A 23,188-nucleotide genomic window follows, 5' to 3' on the forward strand; every position below is an offset into this window, starting at 1 on the left:
CGTAGGTGTTGTAACACTCACGACAACATGCAGCGGAAACGATATATTTAACACATCAACACTTAATTGAAATAATAACAAAACAGGAGACTAGATAGTTAATTATGCACAAGTATACAATACTTGTGCGGTGCCTCAGGGCAAAATAATTCACTAGAAAAACTTGCAAGTTTACAAAAACCAATACTAGTGAAAGAATAAAACAACTCCCTTATAAAGCGAGTAACAAATTGCATCCTAAGCCTCTAACAAACCGTAACACCAGTACACAAGGGATGCATCAACCGAGAAGTAAAAAATCTTCAAAAATCAACACACTAATCAACACAATGATTAGGTGTTGTCGTCATCGGATGTAAGCACTTCTCGGCAACACTCAAAACAGTAGTACGGGATGGCTTCTTTCTCGAAAACTCTTCGAACTTCTTCGTCTCTCACTCCAAAAGAAAAAGCACAGAGATAAGTATCTTTATCTCTTATTTATACCCACTTCATTTTTAGTCCTATTAAACATGAAAACCAATTTTATTAGGAAGCAAACTCTATTGAAACAAAGATAATATATCTTAGAGATAATATCTTGAGTCTTTTGAATCCACACGAAATCATACTCCAGAAAGGTAAAAATACTAAGGATATTATCAAAAGAAAAGTAATTGATAAGGAAAATATATCAAGGAATAAACCAAGGAATAAAATTTCTTCAAATTTGATTTATATTAAAATAAAAATAACATCATAATTATAAACATTGAGGAGAGATCCTACGACAGTTTGGCGAGGAACTGAAGTGCAATATAGTGGGAGCTATATCATGCGAGTAATTTCGTTCGTCTCCTATGCTCAGGCATAACAGTTATTAGTTACTTTGCACATGCGGTGCGTATGTGTACGGTCTTTTTATAATTATCGAGAAATTAAAGTAAAATTTGACAAATTATCGAGGAATTAAAGTGATATTTGAATTGTTGGAATTTAAAAAATTACAAATAAATTTTTTTTTTGGAATAAAAATAAAAGTGTTTTTTACAATTTCAAAAAAAAAATAAAATTGTAATATTAGTATGACATATGGGCAAAATGAGAAAAAAAAGTTGGTATCCATTTTGTCTCTATTAGTTAGAACCTTAATGTATAGTATAGATATAGATATATATAAAGATAGATATATATATCAACCAAATAAACAAATAAATTTATTTGAACTCCAAGTTCGATTAAACTTGTAATAAGTTGACATTTAAAAAGAAAATCCCATCTCGATATTTATAATTTTTTTGTTTGTTTGAGTGTTTTTTTGACAAACTCGAGTTTGATTTTCGATAAATTTGATTTTTTTTCTCCTAATATTAATTGAATTTAATGTATCGTAGCACAATTGATTAAAAAAAAAAATCAATTTGACTAGCCGTCATGTTTAGTAATAACTTTAATGGCAAAAATTTGAGTGAGACGGTCTCACGGGTTGAATTTGTGATACGGATCTCTTATATGAGTTACCAATGAAAAATATTATTTTTTATGCTAAGAATATTACTTTTTATTGTGAAGATGAGTATGGTTGATCCGTCTCACAGATTAGTATCCATGAGACGGTCTCACATGAGACTCACTCAACTTTAATTCAGACTAACCTCGAATTTATGCGTGGGCATGCAGATAAATTTAACTGAGATATACTCATATGCACAACACCAACATTATAGTATACCCCTAGCATAGGGAAAAAAAGGTTCGATTTCGGTTACTTTTTTTATAAAATATCACACGAAAACATCGACATATCCGCGCGTTTATTTTTTGTTTGACTTTATGTTAACAGTAAAAAATGAATATTTTCCATATTAAAGATGAATCAATTTTTTTTATTATTATAAAAAAAAACAGATTTACCAAATAAAATCGGACCTTTGATTTGGAATATATGAACATATGAACATTCCGTAGCGAGAGAGAAACAATTTCCCCTAAAGTGAAGGAATTCCTCTCCTTTTACATTTTCCTCCCGCCACCATTTCCACCCGTAAACGCCGGGAATACATCTTCGCTCCTCACACGTGTCCGTTTCCTCCACCTCTTCCAAATCCCTAATCCTCTCTCTCACTCGATTTTCTTTCCAATTTTCCTTTATTCTCCCCCTTCCAAGTAATTTTTCTTTTCATACTTGTTGTATTTGTTTTTCTTTTTCTTGGAAAAATTCATTGTTTGTTTTATTGGAGGGTTTTGATCGAAGCTGACAATTACGAACGTCGATCAAGCTCAATCGGCGTGGTGTCTCTTTTGGTCGTCGTGGTAAAAAAAAATACAAAAAAGATTAGGGTTTGGGGTTTTCCGTGAGAGATCAGGTTTCTGTTTTCCCCTTTACAAATTTTGTCTGGTTCTTTTCATTACGTGCGGGTAGGTCTGATATATTTCTGAGCCCATTGGTTTTAGCTGTTTAGAAATATAAAATTGTCTTCAATCCGTAGGCTGAAAAGTTTCTGTTTTTATTTTTTACCCTCATTAATTTCTTCGGGATTCGTTTATTCTTTTATTGTGCATAAAAGGAGGATTCTAATTTTTTATTTTTGGAATTGATTCTATGGTTAGCTGGAGATAATATGATTTTAGGGTTTTTCACAAGAAAAACTCAGTGAAGTTTTTGATGCGTTATTTTTGTTAGTTATTGAAAATCGAGGGTTTTCTTGTTGAATCTTCTTGAAAAATACTTACCTGGGAAAAGAGAAGGTTGAAAAATACACACAAAAAAGAGGAAAAAAGGGTAGAAGGGGCGTTTTCATTTTTTTGGTTAGAATAATATTTTACCCGTTTATCTCCTTTCTACCGGGGCTTATCAGAGGAGATTGGAAAAGATTCAGAGTTAGGATTTCGTGGAGTTGTTGAAATGGCCTTGAACTACTCGCATCGCCCGGTACTCCCAGCTCACGTTTCTGATGAAAAATGGGCATCACCTTTGAGGATTGTGAATGGGTATTTTGTTGAGGGTGTTCCTGACAAGAACGGGGAGGGTTATTATAGTCTATGGCATGGGAGCCTAGGAGAAATTGAAGAGCGAAGTATAAACTGTGGAAGGGATGAAGTTGATCTATGTAGCTCTTCAGAGTCAACAGCCAAGGATATTGTTGATCTTTTACCCTCCGATCCATTTGGCATGGATATAAAGACTACTTTCACTGCCATCACTGGATGGCTTGAGGACTTGGAGGTTGATTATGGTGAGTATGTGAGAGGTAGCGATGTTACGGTTGGCCAGGAAGAACATGGATTGTTTGCGGGATGGAATTTTATTTGGAATAATGCTTTGAAATTCCAAACGTTTTCTAGCAATGTTCAGTTCAATGAGAATTCGAATGTGGGTAGCTGGTCCTTTCCAAGCAATTTTCAGGCCTATGAGAAACCACATTTGGGCATCCATTTTTTTCCCAGCCATGTTCAACCTGATGAGAAATTGAATGTGATCAATGAGGTTAATCAAAATGGGGAGGAGAAAGATGTAGGAGTTGCATTGGCTCCATATGGCTTTGGTTATCAATCCGTTTGCGATGTGAAGAATATTGCGGGCTATGATAATGGGAGTACTAGCTACAGTTGTGAACCTCAATTTGGTGAAAAAGTCGAGGGAGCTTCCAATTTTGGAGTTCCCAATGAAGCTCTGGCTTTTGCTCTAAATTATCTGGGGGTGAAGGACCTTTTGTCGGTCGAAATGGTTTGTAGGTCCTTATGTTCCACCGTCCGAGGCGATCCTTTGTTGTGGATGAGCATCCACATTGATCAGCCTCTTAACGAAAGGATCACAGATGACGTTCTTCTGCAATTAACAAACAAGGCTCTAGGTAAGCTGCAGTGCCTGAGCTTGGTGGAATGCCCTAGAATAACTGATGATGGTCTGGGTCGCATACTTGAAGCTAATCCAAGATTAACTAAGGTCGGTTACTCAACTTGTTGGATTACTAGTTTCGATCTTTGTCATTTAATGTAATTTGACTTTTTCTGCACTAATTCATACTCGTTTTGATGAGCACATGGAGGTTTGAAATCGGCAATTTATTTTTAGTGTAAATGGATGATAAATACAAGGATGCAGATTTTTTCCATGTTTATATTCTTGAATTTCGTATGGTGTGAGAAACATGTTTCTTTGATCATCATATGATTTTATATGTGATGGTTTAGAGTTTTAATTAATGTTGAATATGCTAACCTTGTCGAGCATTTGGCTTTAGGTGTTGAACTGCTCTGTTGACACAATGAGATTAGATGCGTCCTAATGATAATATCTTCCTTAAAATTTTACTTTCGTTGAAAAAAGATGGAGAACTATTAACTAACTATTACTATAACCAGCCGATAATCAGCATGTTTTTTTTTGTGTAATAAAGATATCTCATATTTGTCATTTCACTTTCCTTGTGAAATTTTTTGTCATGTGAATTCGGGAACTTATTCCTTTGGTATGTTGTGAATGAATTATTTCTTGTTGAGAATTGTCCGATCTGTTTGAATTCCTACTCTGATATTATCACATTCTAAATTATGAAGTTTTTTGCTGTGCAGTTGTCTGTTCCTGGATGTACAAGGCTCAGTATTGAAGGTATAGTGCATAACATCATGATGTATAATTTTAACGGAGATGTTGGAAGCATAAAGCACCTGCGAATTGGGGGATTCTATGGTGTGACACGTGAACATTATGAAGAGTTGAAGGTATTATTAGGTGTTGATGGTGACAAGCTTGAAAGTCATCATAAGCCACATTTCTATCACAGAGGGAATCTCTATCTTCCACACGACGATTATCGTGCGATAGATATTGAAATGTGTCCGAAATGCGAGAAATTCAAGTTGGTTTATGATTGCCCAGCTACGGGTTGTCAAGTTAAAGATGACACAGCTCAAGTCTGCAGGGCATGTACGCTCTGTATAGCAAGGTGTGCTCAATGTGGCAGGTGTGTTAATGACACCGAATATGAAGAAACTTTCTGTTTGGAATTGGTGTGTTCAGATTGTTTTAAGCAGCTGCTCCGTTACCAAGATAGGCTGGATGATAAAATCGACCTCTCCAGAGATCTGGGCGGACCATTTGATACTTCAATGTTCATGGGTAGCGGGTGAATGTGGTTACTTGCTAAGATGTACCTTGAAATCTCGAAACAAGAAGCTTTTAGAGCTTCCAGCTCCTTGTCCGGGGTTCACCTGGACTCCTGCAGGTTTTTTGCTGCACGCAAGATTACCTCTTACATTTACGCAGAAAGAAAGATAAAAAGGGAAAATACCAAAAAAAAAAAACAGAAAAAGATGGAAAAAAATATGAAAGCAGAAAAACCCAAAAAAGTCGAAAGGAAAATGATTAGGAAGCAAAAAATTTCAACACGGCGAACGTGAAGTTTCCTGGTGTGAAGTTTCTTTCTCCGGCTGATTGAGATTTGGGAGCTCTACGATCTCTCATGTTTCTTAATCAGCTGGAGTTGGGTTCGACTGACATCCGGGCAGCTGCTTTTGATCTCCAATGGCCAGATTGATTTATTGATTCTGTACAATTTAAGATTGGAGCTGTTTTCGTGAAGTCTGAGGTAGGTGAATCGTTGCTGATGTAATGGAAGATTGCATCAACTTTCTGCAGGATTTGTGCTGCTTCGATCTACAGCATCCTATATGGTTTATAGTTGGCAGTCGGTTGGTGTTTCTGTTTCTTTCTGCATCTGTTTGACTTTGAAGTGGATGTTGACATATTGTATTCGTGTGTTGGCGTTGTTGGTTGTTAACTTCTTAGAAGTAAAAAATGCTCTTTCTTTCTATGAAAACATGTTTACTAATAAGAGAACTTTAATGTCGTTAAAGTTTGTCTGGTCGTGTTCTCCAGTTAATGTCATTACACGTTCGTGGGTGAGTATACGGCCACCAACTATCCTTAAATTACACAAACTGTGTATGCTTCATGACTTGAAGATGTTCATCAGCTGAACGTACACTCGGGATTCTATACCCGACAATTGAAATACGCTGTAGCTTGCTCGATTTACCGTGACCAAATAAAGTCTACCATGTTTTTCCCTTTTAACTTGAAGTTCATGTCACCACACCGTGCGTGTACCTTTGGAAGGCATAGCGGCAATTTGAAGAAGTTTCAATTAGGTAGCTTTCACTATTTTATGCATAATCGGCGATACTTTCCCAACTCAATCGTTCAAGGTAACCATCATACTATATACATGTTTATGCATTACATTGGAAAAACTAATGTAATAACAATACCCAGAGTCACATTTGAGATGGCCAAAGTAAAGATTAAAGCACATCTACATCACACCCTATTTTAAGGAATTTTGCATGCGTTTTTCGTCACATTTCGCACGAAATTGAAGAACACCCGAGTTTCTATGAGCAAGTCACCAAAAAGGCATGTTACAAAAATCCATCAATCCAATAAAATACCGTCTCCTAACAGAGAATTTCCCGTTAGCTACGAAAGCATAAAAATCAAGATTTAAAATCTGCAGAATTGTTAAAATATAATATGCATTCCATTCACCATATTTGACCTGTTGCAATTATAATGCAAAAGATTAAAGTCGAAGCATAATTAATACAGGAAAAATTATTTTGAGACCAATAAAAACAGAGGTCATTCCCACAAAATCTAAATCTTCTCTGTGTTATTCTGAGATTTCTTGCCGAAGTTCTTCATCCACTTGAGGCTCAGTAATTTCTTCCCTAGTTTTCCCTTTTCGGAGCCATCTTTTCCCTTCTTTTTACCATTCTCTGTTTCAGATGGAATAGGCTCGGGATCCCACTGATCCGCCCAAGAAAGCCCATTCGAGTTGTAAATGTCCATCTCTCTCACGTACCTCTCTGTTCCTTTTTTTCAGCTTCTTTTCTTTTCTCAACCTCTTTGCATTGTACAAAGAGAAATCAAGAAGGAAAAGTTCCGATGAATATGCACTGATTATTGTCTAGAGTAGCCGTTTTGCAATGCGATTCAAAAGATTTAGCTCCATTGGATATGCCACTATTTTAGGAAAGCGAGGCATTTGCTCTCTTCCATTGTTTTATCTGGCCATCATTAGCTGCAAGGTCCTTGTGAGGGCCATTGCTGCCAACCCGTTTGAGAGAATCTATTCCAAGTATGGACCAATACCAAAGGAAGAAATTTAGGCGGAAAAGAAGGATAGAGAACAGTTTTGGATATTCCGAAAAAATGCAAGAAGTTTCTTCACATTATAATGATAAAGAATTAACATTTGTTTTTATCGCGTAAGAATATTGAAACTACAGTACAAGACGTATCCATGGTGACCAAATACTACATCAATAGATTCAAAAAGGTGTTAGTTTTCTTCTTTTCATGTAAGCATTCACCGATAAAATTCTACATGGCCAGCAATCTCCCTGCACAGCAACTTTGCTTCACCTGCCAACTTTATGCTTTTAAATATTACAAGTCCTGTTTGTTTGTGAGTTGACGAGGGCTTGAATGATTTGGCCTCTTCTTCTTTTCCCAATAGAAGGGATTCCCTGGCTGGAACAACATTCTCCCACCAAAATTCTCGCAAGATTCCAAGTATTAATTCCCAATAATTACGGTCTCTACATACACGAAATATAGTGCTTCCATTTGGGGTCCAGCAATACAAATCTGCCCAATCTCGGTCCATTATCTCCATTTGACCCTGCACCTGAGGCATATAATAGAACGGCATAGTCGACCATGGCAAAGCCATCTCTGGCTTTCCTTTGTTGAAAGGACACTTTACTTCCAGGATTCCACCTCCAGGAAAGCATCCAAGAAGCCCATCTGGAGATGCACCAATCCAATCAAACCGTTCCTCGGAATGGATGGCAAACCCCAATGAACTCACATCACGACTTGTAATGCTTTTGTACTTTTCTATAGCCGTGGACTCATTAAGGACTCCCCATTCCATAGCACCCGTCTTAGAAGCCTCTGTTACTTGTAAATCCAAAGCAAATACTTTCTCGTACCATAGCTCGTATCTCCGGTTACCTTTCCAGATTCCTAATGCAGTGCTGAATGTACTAGTTGTCAGTTTATCCTTACGAAGAGCAAACCATTCATCAGAACGTTGAGGAGCATCTGATGCTGTGATGTGTGCACTCAACACCAGAGACGATGGATAAATGAAAGGAGAGGATGAATAGATATATGGTGAAGCACAAGTTGAGAATATTCTTATAAAATCTACGGCAAATTTCCTTCTTCGTGGAAGTGGTAATGCTGCCTTATGCATACCACGGAATTTAGCTACATGGGCATTGGACATAGCTCCACCACCCACAATCAACAAAAAATATCTGTTCTACAAAGTCACAGTTAGACAATATTTATTATCATCATTACAATAAGGGACACCGCAGAATATGGACACGGAAAATGCATCAAATTTGAACTGCGGCAGAATCAAGCCAAGAGTTGAGAAAAAAAAGGCTTAAGACTACACCGCTACGCACACAACAAATGTTTTAGCCAAACACAAAAAAGCATGTCGTGTGACTGTAAACCAGCATAGAAAACATTTACTATTGCAGGTAACAGACTTCATCCAGCAGCGACATTGGATCCGATATCTGTCAAACAAGTTACCGTGATTCAACTGTATATCAGCCCAGCTCAACCATACACACTGGAAAAAGAAAATTTCCCCACATTTACAATGTCACGAATGCAAATGAGTGTATCCAACCAATTTTCAAGAAACTCACGCAGATCAAGCCCAAAGACAGAAGGAGAAAAAAATCAACAAACTACCAAACTAATATCAGAAAAACCATCGTATATGAAGGCACATAAAAAAATATTAAGGAGCAAGACCAAGTACATATACAGGCCTCGCTGAAGTCAATAATCAAAACATCCAGAAAAAAGGAAAAAAAAGAAAAAAACAAACACCCTCTTAATCAAACTATAAACTTCAATTGCCATATGCAGCAGTTCCTAAGAAGAAATTAAACTTATTTTTGTTCTCAATAAATCTCCGGAAAGACACAATCTTGAAACTAGATGCCTCCAATCCCGTGGTTTTCCACACTTTAAGAGACGAAATAACCACATTATAGAATTTAGCAACAAAGAACACACCAAGAGCATCAATAAAAGTAAATAAGCTACAGAAATTAAAAGATATCAAACATTCAAAGCTAAGAATAAAGCTTTTAATTCCCCAATATGAGGAGCACAAGGGTTAGCTGAATTCGTACCTCAAAAGACGATTTCCGAACAATTTTTTTTTGGTTTTTTGTTTTCTTGAAGCATTTCCCAACAAGATATTAAGAGGGGATGGAGGGTGGCACTTGACCGGGTGTTTGGACTGGGAATTGGGCCTTGGGCTTGGGATATCTACTTTAGTTTTTTTATCTCGTTAATTAATATATTTGGGCTCAGATTTAGTTCTTGCTATGGTGAGAGTAACGCCTTCATTTCAGGTCCCGTTTGGTAGGCTTGATTAATAATCCCGGGTTTGACTCGTTTTTAGGACACTTTTTAATTTATAAAATAAACGAAAAATGACATTTTTAATCCGAACGGAGTCTAAATTTAAAAGTTCGTATAAGGTACATGACTCACAAAATTACGACTTTTCCGCTCCCTGTTGTTTATTAAAGGTTGATGCTAGCTTTGTTAAAATGTATTCACTTGTGAACTATGTCCCAAAAAAAAACAGCGAAAGAAAAACATTGCAGCCTAAAAAATAGTCACAACCACCAATATTTGTCCATCGGTCTTGGTCTTGTTTACTTCAATGGCTTTGCAACTATCGTTCTGATCTCATCCTGAACGAGAAAACATCTCCACAGATTGAGCAATTTCTCTGATATTTTAATTTCACAGATCAAACATAATATAACTATCAAAATATATTAAAAATCATGGCAAAAACTTGTGTGAGACTGTTGAACATTATTAGTCTCAGTAAAGCGTATTAGTAAAGCGCATTAACGCTTCTTACTTGTACGCCTATATATAGGCGTAATCACCTGTAACAAAACTCACTTGAGCATTACTTCAATAAATTGGTTTCTTCTATTCGCTTCAAGATCAAATTCAACATGGTATCAGAGCAAGGACGATAAGCTAAGGATCCAGCTGACCGTCGCGTGACTGGTGAGTTGCCATAGATCGCGTTCTATTTCTGGACTGGAATTAAAGCTTCGATCCAATTTCTCTGCTCTATTTCTGCAAATATGGGGAGCGCCAACAATTTCAATGATCCGATGAACATTCATGCTTCGGATACTCCAGGTTTGAACTTAATTAATGAGCAGCTAACTGGAGTTGACAATTACGGAATTTGGAGTAGGGCTATGCTAATTGCATTGCGCGCAAAGAACAAAGTTGCGTTCATTGATGGTACATGTAAGCAACCAGTTGCAGGCAACCTCATGATGCAACAGTGGGAACGCTGCAATGCGTTGGTATTATCCTGGATTATGAATTCGGTTTCGAAGGAGATTTTTGGAGGAGTTGTTTATTCCACCGAGGCTTCGATTGTTTGGAACGATCTTAAGGATCAATTTGATAAAGTGAATGGTTCCAGAATTTTTTTGCTTCATCGTGATATAGGTAGATTGGTGCAAGGTAATAACACTATCTCTACTTATTACTGCAAATTGAAACATCTATGGGATGAGTATGCTTCACTAGTTACTCTGCCTTCGTGTGAATGTGCTACGGCAAGGAAATGTGTTGAGCATGATCAACAGCAACGACTGCTTCAGTTTTTGATGGGGTTGAATGAGAGTTATGTGCCTATTAGGAGTCAGATACTTATGATGCAACCTTTGCCAACTGTTGGGCCAGCATTTTCCATGCTATCACAGGAAGAGTCGCATAGATAACTTAATTCGAATGAAACTCAAACATCAGTGTTCTACTCTATGCAGAACAAGGATAAGAATACAGAGAAAAATGCAGAATACAAAAGAGATATGAAATGTGATTATTGTCATTGGACATGACACACTATAGACTACTGTTTTCGTCTCAATGGCTATCCACCTGGACACAAGTTGTATAAGCCACAACAAGGAAAGCCTTACAATAAGAAGTTTGGCAAAGATTTTCCGAAGAACAAAAAGGTGCAAAGAGAAGTAAACTTCGTGGAGGAAGGATCTGTTGAGACACAGCATACACATCAATCTAATACACCAATGGGTGCACAAATCTTTACAGCGGCACAATATGCAGAGATTATGAAGTTGCTTGGAAATACAAATCTTCAATCAACCACACAGCCAGTGGTAAATATGGCAGGTAACAACTTACATCATGCATCACATGCCTGGATAGTGGATACAGGGGCAAATGAGCATATGGTTGGAGATGTTTCTTTGTTGCAAAATTCGAAGTCCATCGCAAATTCCTCTAAATCTGTGCGAATGCCGAATGGTAGTCAAACATACATAAGCAAGATAGGCACAGTGCCTGTAACTAATGTCCTTACCCTCCAAAACGTGCTATACATTCCCAATTTCAGATTCAATCTTTTGTCCATTTCCAAACTTACCAAGCAACATCATTGTTTTGTTACCTTTTATCCATGTGTTTGTTTGTTTCAGGACCTCAAGACTGGGAGGATAATGGGGATTGGTAGAGAAGAGGGTGGGCTCTATCACTTTGCTCCAAACAGTTTGTCAACACAAAATCTAGGTTCTTTCCCTTTCAAAACACGTTGTAATACTTTGACAGTAGACAAGTCTTTTGTTTCTCATACTTCTGTGAGTTTTCATGATTGGCATAAACGTTTGGGTCATATGTCTTTTAGTAGAATGAAACTACTACCTTTTATCCACTACACTGATGTGTTGCCACATTGTTCTATTTGTCCTATATCAAAGCAATCTAGACTAAGTTTGCCATCTGAAAGTTACAGTAAAACCTCTCGGGCATTTGAATTAGTGCACATGGATATTTGGGGCCCGTTTAACACTCCCACATACAATGGGGAGAAATATTTCTTAACCATTGTGGATGATTTTTCTAGAGGTACATGGGTGTTCCTTATGCACTCTAAACTAGATACACTTCAGATGATTCGTTCCTTTCTCGCCATGGTCGATACTCAATTTTCAACCAAGGTCAAAATTGTTAGGACTGACAATGCAAAATATTTCTTCAACTCAGGTTGCAATACTCTTTTTCAATCACTTGGGATAGTGCATCAAAGCTCTTGTCCATACACTCCACAGCAAAACGGATTGGTCGAGAGAAAACATAGACACATACTTGATGTGGCAAGATCATTGAGTTTTCAGTCCTCCATTCCATTAAAATACTGGGGGGATTGTGTGTTAACAGCCGTTTATCTCATTAATCGAACTCCCACTCCTCTTTTGAACCATAAGACACCTTTTGAAATGCTTTTTCATAAGTCCCCTACATTTAATCATCTAAGGACATTTGGATGCTTGTGTTATGCTTCCATTATGCCAGTGGGCCACAAGTTTTCACCTAGAGCTACTCGTTGTGTTTTCTTGGGCTATTCGACCGTTCAAAAGGGATATAGAGTCCTAGACTTGCATACCAAACGAGTACTTGTTTCCAAAGATGTGACATTCCATGAGAATATATTTCCCTTTGTCACTGAACATTCTCAAGTTTCAATTTTTCCTTGTGCCACTCCTTCTATTGAAGATGAATCTGCACCAGTTCATACTGAAGCTTCTGCTTCAGCCCCTGTTACTCATCCTGAGATTCCTGCTGATCCACCATTGCGAAGATCAGCAAGAGCCATTGTTCCCCCCATTTGGTTGAAGGATTTTTCTTGTTCTCAATTAACCAAATCCAATTCAGCCATATGTCATTATCCCATATCAAAGTACCTGACATATTCCAACTTTTCTTCCTCATACCAAGATTATCTTGCTGCTATGTCTTCAATTACAGAGCCAAATTCTTATCATACGGCTATCACAGATCCTAGATGGCGAGATGCGATGAACTTAGAATTGGCAGCATTGGAGAATAATCATACTTGGGAAGTGGTTGATTTACCAGTGACTGTTAAACCCATTGGTTGTAGATGAGTTTACAAGATTAAATTCAAGCCTGATGGAACAGTGGATCGTTTCAAGGCGAGACTTGTAGCTAAGGGTTATACACAGCAACCGAGGATTGATTTTCATGACACATTCTCACCAACGACAAAGATTGTGACTATTAGATGTTTTTTGAAAGTGGCGGCTATCAATCACTGGCCACTATTACAGATGGATGTCACTAATGCATTTCTACAAGGGGGCCTAGATGAAGTGATATATATGACTCTCCCCGAAGGATATAACGTGCAAGGAGAGAACAAGGTATGCAAGTTAAGAAAGTCCTTGTATGGATTACGACAAGCTTCTCGCCAATGGAATGCTAAGTTTGGGGATGTTATGCTTGAAGCAGGCTTCAAGCCATCTCAGCATGATTATTCGTTGTTCGTCAAACATGAACCAAGCTGTGTCACTCTCCTACTCGTCTATGTAGATGATATTGTCATCACTGGCAGTAGTTCGAAGGCTATCCAGCAACTGCATGCTTTTTTGCATTGTAAACTACAAATCAGGGATCTTGGCAACTTAAGGTATTTTTTGGGCATTGAAGTTGCCAAATCCAAAGAAGGAATCTACTTAAATCAACGAAAATATGCGCTGGAACTAATTGCGGAAACGGGTGTAGCAGGTGCTCGACCGTATGATACACCGATGGAGCAAAATAAGAAACTCACAAGTCATGAGTTGGATGTTATCATGCGTGATTCTGGTGATAACAGTTCGAAGGATGTCCTGTTGGAAGATCCAAGTCTGTATAAACGCCTAGTGGGTCGGTTGTTGTATCTCAAAATTACAAGACCAGATATTTGCTACGCGGTGCAACATTTAACTCAATTCATGCACTCACCGAAGCAATCACACATCGATGCAGCTGTTCGTGTGGTTAAATATATCAAGAAATCACCTGGTTTAGGTGTCATGTTATCAGTGAATACATCTTCTTCTCTCAATGCTTATTGTGATTCCGATTGGGCTTCATGCCCAATGACTCGTCGTTCTCTCACAGGGTATTGTGTCAAATTAGGAGACTCTTTGTTGTCTTGGAAGACCAAGAAGCAGCACACCATATCCAGGTCTTCGGCAGAAGCTGAGTATCGGGCAATGGCCTCCACTACCTGTGAGGTTGTGTGGATGTCCAGATTATTAGCAGATATGGGTCTTAAGTTGTCAGCACCAACTACCCTCTATTGTGACAACACAGCTGCCATACACATTGCAGCGAACCCGATGTATCATGAACGTACGAAGCACATTGAAATTGATTGTCATTTTGTGCGTGAGCGAGTTAAAGATGGGACAATTGTTACTGCCCATATTCCTACTGCCGAGCAACTAGCTGACATTTTTATAAGGCTCTTGGAAGCACACAACATTCCTATTTGTTGTCCAAAGTTGGCATTCAAGATCTTCATCAACCTCAGAGTGGTGGTTGATGTGTTGTTTGTGACGTGTTAATTGTAATCATTCAAGGTTGCTTTGTTCATTCCGCTGCAACCTTGAGGGGAGGATGTTGAACATTATTAGTCTTAGTATTTGTTTTAGTAAAGCGCATTAGTAAAGCGCATTAACGCTTCTTACTTTTACGCCTATATATAGGCGTAATCACCTGTAACAAAACTCACTTGAGCATTACTTCAATAAATTGGTTTCTTCTGTTCGCTTCAAGATCAAATTTAACAGAGACGGTTTTACGGGTCGTATTTTGTGAGACGAATATCTTATTTGGGTCATCTATGAAAAAATATTACTTTTTATGCTAAGAGTATTACTTTTTATTGTGAATATCGGTAGGGTTGACCCGTCTCACAGATAAAGATTCGTGAGACCGTCTCACAAGAGATCTACTTAAAAATCATTCTTTATCAACCACTTATTAATCATTCAAGGGTAGGGTCTCATGTGAGACCGTCTCACGGATCTTAATATGTGAGACGGGTCAATCCTACCGATATTCGCAATAAAAAGTAATACACATAGCATAAAAAGTAATACTTTTTAATGGATGACCCAAATAAGAAATCTGTCTCACAAAATACGACCCGTGATACCGTCTCACACAAGTTTTTGTCATCATTAAATTATTTCATTTTACATATCAAGTAGACCATATTGTTTTGGAAAATTATTGCGACTATTGGATCTGTAATGGGGGTATTGTACTATTCCAGAAACCATCGTTCTCCGTTACATTGTAATTAAACTGGAAAAGACAAACTGCGTTAGTTTAATGTTTACTCGGTGCATACTGAATGATATCGAATGTGAGTTCCATCATTATTTAAAAAAATGAAAACTACAATTGTTATTGAAGTTTATGACAATAAAAATTTATGTGGTAATCTTATTTAATGCCATGAACTGAACACTTTAACTGATCTATTATCCATTTTCATGGTGAATCAATTCGAATTGAGCACATGCAAATGCATACATCCATTGTTGGCATAATATAGTGTTTTGAATAAATGATAGAAAACACGATAATATTGTTTGATATGGGAAAATTGATTGGATAAAGCATTGGGATTTAGCGGAGGAATAATAAATGTAATTTTTTTTAAAAAAAATAAAATTTGTTTTTACGAATTTTCCTTCAATAAGATGTTAATTTTCTTGGTAATTCAGTAAAATTAGGCTATTGACTTGCTAATGATCTTAAAATATTTTCAAAATTTTGTCTACTGAATAAATATTAATAATACGGGAAGGGGGTGTTACTAAACAAAAAGACCAAAATAGTACACATCAAGCTAGTTTTCATTGGATATTTTTAGGCAATAATATAATTTGGTAAATCCTTAATATGAGTATGGAAACACAAAATAGTACATAAAAAAAACATCAAACTTTATCGGATATTCTGACACCAATTTGAATAAAAAGAGATTCAGTGGACAAAACTAATCAATCTCAGTGACAGAAGCTCTTCAAATTCAAGGTTCGTCCCACTCGTCGTTCTTGTAAGAAACAAGAGTATCAACCTTATGAATCTGCAAGCAAAACCACCAACCAGACTAATGAATTCAAGGGTAATTTCCAACCAGAGTTATAGACTGCAGAATGCAGAAAGAAAATTACCTTGGTATCAAAAGAATGCAGTTTCACCATCTGTGGATTGGCAATCAGCTTAGGATCACTCTCAATCCAAGTAAACGGAACCCCACAATCTTTGTCTGTGTATGCTAAAACATCGAACACACCTAAAAACCCCAACCCCAACCATACATAATAATAAGTACATGGATCAACGATACATGATTGATTTTATATCAAATGTTATAAAATATTTGGACCCATTAGTTTCTATTCTTACATGGTTCATCGAAACAAGGCAAGTAGGTGATGCTGGAAGCAATCTGCCTCATGATTGCCTGAATCTCCCTCATTATTTCTTTATCACTCTTCTCCCTTGAAACTCTGTATAACTCAAAATCAGTTCGATAAAACATCCCCAACATAAAAAAAAATCCACGGTTTTTTTAGATTTTGTCAATGGACAGAGAAATTACCCCTTCTCAACAACCTCGCTATCTGTCTCAATACTGAAGTTCCACCTCTCTAGAACTTCACCTGTGGCTTTACTCATTATCACCAGAACAATCCTCTGTAGTTTCCCAGCCTCAAGCCACTCTTCAAGAATTTAACGAACTCGTAAATTCTCACAAAAAATGTAAATCCTATTCCATGAAAGGTGAATTGAAAACTACCAGAAAGCTGAGAGGTTAAGTTTGAAATGAAGGATTTAACCCCATCATCTTGAGTAAGCAACATAGGAAGCCCATATTTCTTGACCTTTGTAAAACTTTCTTCTGGATAAACTCCACGATTGTACAAAATGCTAAAAAAATTTACAGTTAGAATTCCATTTCTTAGGTTACACAAATCGAAAGAAAATAAACGTTCGAGATAAAAGGATTTTCGTAGTCTTTACCTATTTGCAGCATAACCTGAGAAACAATATTACCATAAAAAGTATATATTAGTCATGGTTACTTCAAAATCAGGGGAAGAAAACCCATTCAGAAAATTAAAAGGCGAACACAAATTCGAAGAATGTGATTGGAATTAAATGCGAAAAAAATATATGGGAAAATACCAAAGAATTCACCAACAATAGCGGCTGATCCTCGAAGAGTAATTATGTCTTTGGTCGCAGTTTTCAAGGCCATTGCTTCCGTTCTTCTCTGCAACTGTTGAACCCTACAGTTCAAACTAGGGGAATGATGGGATCGACTGGGTTGTAACCGACAATTTGAATATCAATTCCAAGCGAAGCAGGCAAGAGTATTGTTTTTCCCCTCTTCTCGATCGTAGAATGAGAATTAGATATCGATAAGTGGTGGGATTTGAAGCGATGAATTAGGGCATATTCGTGGATTGAAAAGTCTGATTTGGGAATTTGGGATGCAACGGCTAGTTTCCATCTGCGTTGATGTGCAACGGTCGAAATGTTTTTAAATTGACACAATGCATCATATATTAGTTCATGCTACAACCAGATTATATGGATATCTTATATATTTATGCAAATTGACATATATATTAATCCAATGACTAATATTCAAGAACATAATATAGAGATAAATACTATTGATAATCTTTTTTTTTAAAATAAAAAACTTATAAACATATGTCGATCGAATGACATAGAATATAAATTAGTGGATATTCTTATTTTCAAATTTTATCCGTTCTTTTAGATGTTTTAATTTCATTGTTTTCCAATCTCAAAAATATGGTGATTAAAATATTAAGAATAAATTCTAAAAGTTACGAATTAATATCCATGTTTTAACAAACATCGCATAGTATTGTTTGCTTTCCGTAGATATTTCTCAGTTTTTCGTTCATTCTGCATGAAATAGATATATGCAGTCGATCAAGTTTCATCCATCTGATTGACGAGCTCGGGAACTAACATGGATTTTTGAATCCAATTCCCTTGTGTATCCAAGCTGCTGTACGCCTGTTCCAGAAGACTTCTGGTATTGTTAATTGAATACCAATTTTTTCTGGGAAAAATAAAACTCGTTAGATTTAAAAGTAAGAGATAAAGAAAGGAAAAATCATGTCCAAAATCGATGCTAAGGTTACATGTTGCATTAAAAGGTCCCAAGGCCCAAGGCCCAATCCACATTCTATTTTGACACATACAAAATTGTTTTCTTGAAGTAAATTAAAACTGGGAGGCCATAGGAAAAGTAAAAATAAAAAATAAAATTGCTTCAGACTTGAACAAAAAGTATACTATATTTCTTAGCAGACAAAAACTTGTGTGAGACATTCTCACGAATCTTATTTTGTGAGAAATATATCTTATTTGGGTCATCCATGAAAAAATATTACTTTTTATGTTAAAATTATTACTTTTTATTGTGAATATCGGTAGGGTTGACATGTCTCACAGATAAAGATTTGTGAGACAGAGACCTACTCTTCTTAGTATACTTTTGAAACTCAAGAATCATTTTAGCTGGTTTTTTTTTTTCTATATTTTTCAAATATTATACCAGATTTCAAAACCTAAATTCTCAAAATCCATTTGCTAGAATTCAAACATTTTACACAAACATAACCTTATATAGGACAAAAAATTTTGTGAGATCCATAAAAAATATTACATTTAATACCAACTTTTATCTATTTGGTGTTTCATCCGTTTTGGCAGAAAATGATAATATAGAAGATTCGAATTAAATATTACTTATGAATCAAGTCGTTTCATCTCACTAATATAAATTAATGTTAAAAGAAAAAGAAAAAAGAGTGATAAAATCTGAGACACATGAAATCTGAAAGTAAAGATCCTGAAATGTTTAAAATGACACTTAATAATAGACAAAAGTAAGAAAATACTATGTCGACATTATTTCCTACTAATTTCGTCATTTGGGTTATATATACTTTTGGAGTTAACATAATTGTCATTTTCGTTAGGACCATGTTGGATACTTAAGGAATTTCAAGAATCCTTTCACATTTTTTTTTTTTTTTGACGAGTATCCTTTCACATTTTATTACTTAAAAAATTGACATAAATATAAATTCCACCTTTATCAGATAAATGTTCATTTATTGCCTTCAACATATACGCGCGGGTTGATTTAATTCGTCCACCCAAGTTGACCGATGTTGATTGAACATTTTGATTTTATAGTCTTATATTAAAGACTAAGAGAGTCTATGTATTATATTTTCAACAGTTATCCGTTTCGTATTTGGTTATTCGACGCTTACTGTGAGCACGATACTTGATATATCATATGTGTTTTCCTTTTCGGTCTTCTCGTATTAGGGAAATGTCCTCTCGATATTTCAACATGTACATCGGATATGGACCGAACTATATCACAAAATTCTAAACCTTTTTTAACAGGCGAACGACTCAACCCTTAGAACATATTACAACCCCATGTGGAGAAGCGCTGAGTCGCTGACATCGAGGTGACAAACCAGCTTTTGGAGAATAAATAAACAGTCTACGGATATAAAATAAATTAGGAGATTTTTAAAATGGTTATGGACAACTATAGTTTATTTTAGCCTTTAATCAAGATAATTCTTTAAAAATAGCCTTTATTTATAGTAAGTTCCAAACATATCCCTAGCTTTATACTCATATATATATACACATTGAATTGCAAATACTATTTAATAATAACATACTATTTAATAATAAAAATTATAATTTTTTTTAACAATTAATCAGTTAATCTAATCCCCGAAATGGGATATTAATTTTCCTTTTTTCTTATGTCTTTTTGAGTAAATAAATAAATAATAGTATCATTGAAAAAGAAAATTTATAAAAAGAATGATTAACAACACCAAGATTAACGATGAAGATGATTTTCATCATTATTAATGATGGTGTTATTAATAATAAATTAATAAAATAATAATAAATAACAATCTGTATAAATTCAAATTAAATATCACACTCTAAATATAATTTAAAAATAATCTTGATATCTCTCCAAATACTTACACTCTTTCGAATCAACGAGAATATAAATTATAACTCTGATTCTGTTATCAATTGTAAGACCAAACGTTTGTCATTTTTTTCAAAAACTATAATTGTTGGTAGTAATAATGCAACTCTAAAATTTTAAATCGTACATCAGCTCAAACACCGTATTTCAATTGCTATGACAATTATCACACCCAAAATCTTTTATCAATTTTTTTGTCTGAATATTATTAAAAAAATAAATAATACACGTAGTTCTGCCAACTTACTCAAATTGATTTGATAATTCTTTTGCTTTATTTAAAGAAAATATATAATCTGAAATCCTTATTGTTTAAGAAAAAATAATAATTGGTATTTAATTGCGATAATGAAAAGGGTAAATAAAAGGTATTTTATAATTTTTAAACAATAAAGGCTATAATACATCATATTTAATAAAGAAGTTCATTTAAAATTAAAAAAAAAAACACTTTTGAAATGGGTAAAATAAAAGTAATTAAATTCCCAATAAATTATCTTTAAGCCTTCAACAAATTATTCGTGTGGGTTGGTGTAATTCGGCCATCCAAGTTGATCAATTCCAAACATTTCGATTTTACAATATATACTACCAATGGTTACATATTCGATCTATGTACAAAAATTAACGATAAATTTGAATACATAGAATAGAGACGATTATTCTATTGGTTAAATGAAAAGTTGTAAAAATGGTAGGGTAATGTCCTAATCCAGCTTGAAAGTTTCAGACAAATGGGTTGATCTTGCCCGAATCCGTAGAAATGCACGTCAATTTTGCTACACAATTCAAAGAACGACACTAGAAAGTGGCCACTACAAACAATTATTATATTGAATTTTTGAAAAATATATATTCTAAGAAATATTTATTCATCATAAAATATTCAAAAAAATCAGTTGAAATTATATGTATCACGTCCTCTCAACCATATATTTTCTTATCATATTCGATTTTATCCAGATGTTTTAGTACTATATTCAATTCATCTATTTAAATATTTTTATCCAATCTTTTTAGAATTGTTTTTTTTTTTCCCAAAAATAAAGTAAATGCCTTTAACTTATAAGTGTCTTTCTCCCACTTGTTATCTGAATATTGACACAAAAAATCTTACGAGACTATCTCACGGAATATATGACTCAACTCATGAAAAATATCAATTTTTACACAAAATTCATATGAGAAGATCTCAAGAATCAATTATGTTAAACATATCTTCGACTCCGTCCCAACTCATTAAAAAATATTTTTTTTTACGGAACAAGTATAATTTTTAATTGTAAATATGAATCGAGTCGACCCGTCTTACTGTCTACTCTACTTTTATGTCAAAAACATTAATCTTCAATGTACTTATGAGTTATGAATCATGTTAACATGTCTCCCATATATAGATTTATAAGACTGTTTCACAAAAAACCTACTCGAATATTAATGATAAAATACACCTTTGAAGATATTTTCAAATTTAATAAAGTTAGTAAACTGCAAATCGCAGATTATATAATCAAAATTAAGAAATGTATTCTACTATTCTTATAGTAAGAGGTTTTTAAAAAAGACAAAAAATTGTGTGAGACGGTCTCACGGGTCGTATTTTGTGAGACGAATCTTTATTTGGACCATCCATGAAAAAGTATTACTTTTTATGCTAAGATTATTACTTTTTATTGTGAATATTGGTAAGGGTTGACCCGTCTCACAACTTAGGATCCGTGAGACGGTTTCACATGAGACTCACTCTTTAAAAAATACTTTATTTTAATATTAATCATTTTATTTATATGTTGAAATAAATTTCCCGTGTATAATTGCTAATTACTGCAGTATTAATTGATAAATATGTAATATTTGGACTAGCAAACGTTGGAAATAAATGTATTAATTTGAAATTTTAGGTAAAACATCAATCACCGGCAATATTTGGTAATAAATATAATTTGAAGTGAATAATAATTTTAATTATACGAAATTAAAGCAAAATAATTCCTAAAGACTATAATGAATTGGTCTGATCTTGTGTTCGAGAGATTCAAAACAAATACATAAAATCGAATATGATTTTAAAAACACAAATGTTAATTTAATTCTGATACAAATAATTGGAGCCAAATTAAATGAATTTGTAAAAGTATGGAACTAAAAATATAAGATATGGAAATCTGCAAGGGCCTGCCATTTAACAAGTACCAAATTTTTGCTTGACGAAGTCTCAAAAAAGTGACTCCAAAGTTTACCAATCTTGAAAATTCAACCAACACTCGTATAACCCTAAAAAAATATGTGGAAATAAGTGGAGTAGGTAAAATCAACACATTTTCGAGCGAGTCCGTCGCACATGACTTGTCCAGTACGTTTACATGCCTAGTTCGGTTAGCATGTTTTTGCGTTAATGTGATAATTTACCCATTGCGTGCATATCGAAGAGTAGTGGAGAAGAAAAAGACGACGACTTGGGCAGATCCAACGTACATTATTTATAACAAAATATTTGATATTTGCATTAAAGTTTTGAAATCACACACAAAAAAAAAAAAAAATCATATTGAATTCAATTCAACTCTGTGAAAAGCTAGATTCGAGTTATTCTATCCACGATCTTGGCTCACATGCTGGGAGGCTTAGCAGCAAACGGACCACTTAACTTTAGCAACTTTAACACATGGGGACCAGTGATGGATAGCAAAATAGCAATACGCTTTTGTTTTTAAAACTGGCAGGTTCCACCACGAGGAGGACCCAACCGTACACTCTGCCTCCATTTGGCTTCCACACGCAGGCTTTCTCTAACCACGCTTTTTAGAATCTAATATCCGATACAAAAATGTGGGATTCTATGATGACATGTATGCAAATGTGGACAACAACAATGTTCCATATACAGATATACTGATATACATATCTACACACACACATACGCATATACATTTGTAATAGTGGTCCTGTGAATACGTTGTGTGCTTTGTTTATGAGTTAGAAATAATTATCTGGGAGTGTGTGGATTGTATAATTTGATGTTTTTGGTTATCTTGTTGTGTAATTATTTTGTTGTAAGAAACATGATACCAAAGCTTTTAAAACAGTTTGTTCCAGAGTAAAATTTGAAGTTGGATGGATCCAACAGCTTGTATTTAATGCAG

General features: G+C 35.1%; 3 protein-coding genes across 3 annotated transcripts; 1 reads left to right on the plus strand and 2 right to left on the minus strand.

Annotated features, from left to right (window-relative positions):
* Nucleotides 1–1,938: 1,938 nt before the first annotated feature.
* On the plus strand, nucleotides 1,939–5,837 carry LOC140815955 (F-box protein SKIP14-like). The gene is made up of 2 exons (XM_073175004.1): nucleotides 1,939–3,925; nucleotides 4,555–5,837. Exons 1-2 carry the CDS (start codon nucleotides 2,885–2,887, stop codon nucleotides 5,110–5,112), a joined length of 1,599 nt encoding a protein of 532 aa, XP_073031105.1. The 5' UTR covers nucleotides 1,939–2,884; the 3' UTR covers nucleotides 5,113–5,837.
* A 1,353-nt stretch (nucleotides 5,838–7,190) lies between these two features.
* Nucleotides 7,191–9,320, minus strand: LOC140816586 (uncharacterized). The gene is made up of 2 exons (XM_073175943.1): nucleotides 9,214–9,320; nucleotides 7,191–8,310 (listed from the first exon to the last, which is right to left on the minus strand). The coding sequence occupies exon 2, from the start codon at nucleotides 8,277–8,279 to the stop codon at nucleotides 7,353–7,355; it is 927 nt and encodes a 308-aa protein (XP_073032044.1). The 5' UTR covers nucleotides 8,280–8,310; nucleotides 9,214–9,320; the 3' UTR covers nucleotides 7,191–7,352.
* A 6,469-nt stretch (nucleotides 9,321–15,789) lies between these two features.
* LOC140816739 (mitotic spindle checkpoint protein MAD2) lies at nucleotides 15,790–17,483 on the minus strand. Its single transcript, XM_073176164.1, has 7 exons — nucleotides 17,147–17,483; nucleotides 16,982–16,997; nucleotides 16,758–16,888; nucleotides 16,560–16,680; nucleotides 16,364–16,467; nucleotides 16,129–16,250; nucleotides 15,790–16,040 (listed from the first exon to the last, which is right to left on the minus strand). The coding sequence occupies exons 1-7, from the start codon at nucleotides 17,217–17,219 to the stop codon at nucleotides 15,984–15,986; spliced, it is 624 nt and encodes a 207-aa protein (XP_073032265.1). The 5' UTR covers nucleotides 17,220–17,483; the 3' UTR covers nucleotides 15,790–15,983.
* Between the last annotated feature and the right edge of the window lie 5,705 nt (nucleotides 17,484–23,188).

The sequence above is a fragment of the Primulina eburnea genome, chromosome 16, assembly GCF_022965805.1.
Source record: "Primulina eburnea isolate SZY01 chromosome 16, ASM2296580v1, whole genome shotgun sequence".
Classification (NCBI taxonomy): Eukaryota; Viridiplantae; Streptophyta; class Magnoliopsida; order Lamiales; family Gesneriaceae; genus Primulina; species Primulina eburnea.

What these genes read in the sequence shown, in the direction of transcription:
- LOC140815955 (XM_073175004.1), top strand. Translation starts at nt 2,885, where the DNA reads ATGGCCTTGAACTACTCGCATCGCCCGGTACTCCCAGCTCACGTTTCT. An exon ending in CTAATCCAAGATTAACTAAG is followed by an intron (nt 3,926 to 4,554) that starts GTCGGTTACTCA and finishes TTTGCTGTGCAG; the next exon opens with TTGTCTGTTCCTGGATGTAC.
- LOC140816586 (XM_073175943.1), bottom strand. Translation starts at nt 8,279, where the DNA reads ATGTCCAATGCCCATGTAGCTAAATTCCGTGGTATGCATAAGGCAGCA.
- LOC140816739 (XM_073176164.1), bottom strand. Translation starts at nt 17,219, where the DNA reads ATGGCCTTGAAAACTGCGACCAAAGACATAATTACTCTTCGAGGATCA. An exon ending in AGCGAGGTTGTTGAGAAGGG is followed by an intron (nt 16,468 to 16,559) that starts GTAATTTCTCTG and finishes TGAGTTATACAG; the next exon opens with AGTTTCAAGGGAGAAGAGTG. An exon ending in GCCTTGTTTCGATGAACCAT is followed by an intron (nt 16,251 to 16,363) that starts GTAAGAATAGAA and finishes TGGGGTTTTTAG; the next exon opens with GTGTGTTCGATGTTTTAGCA.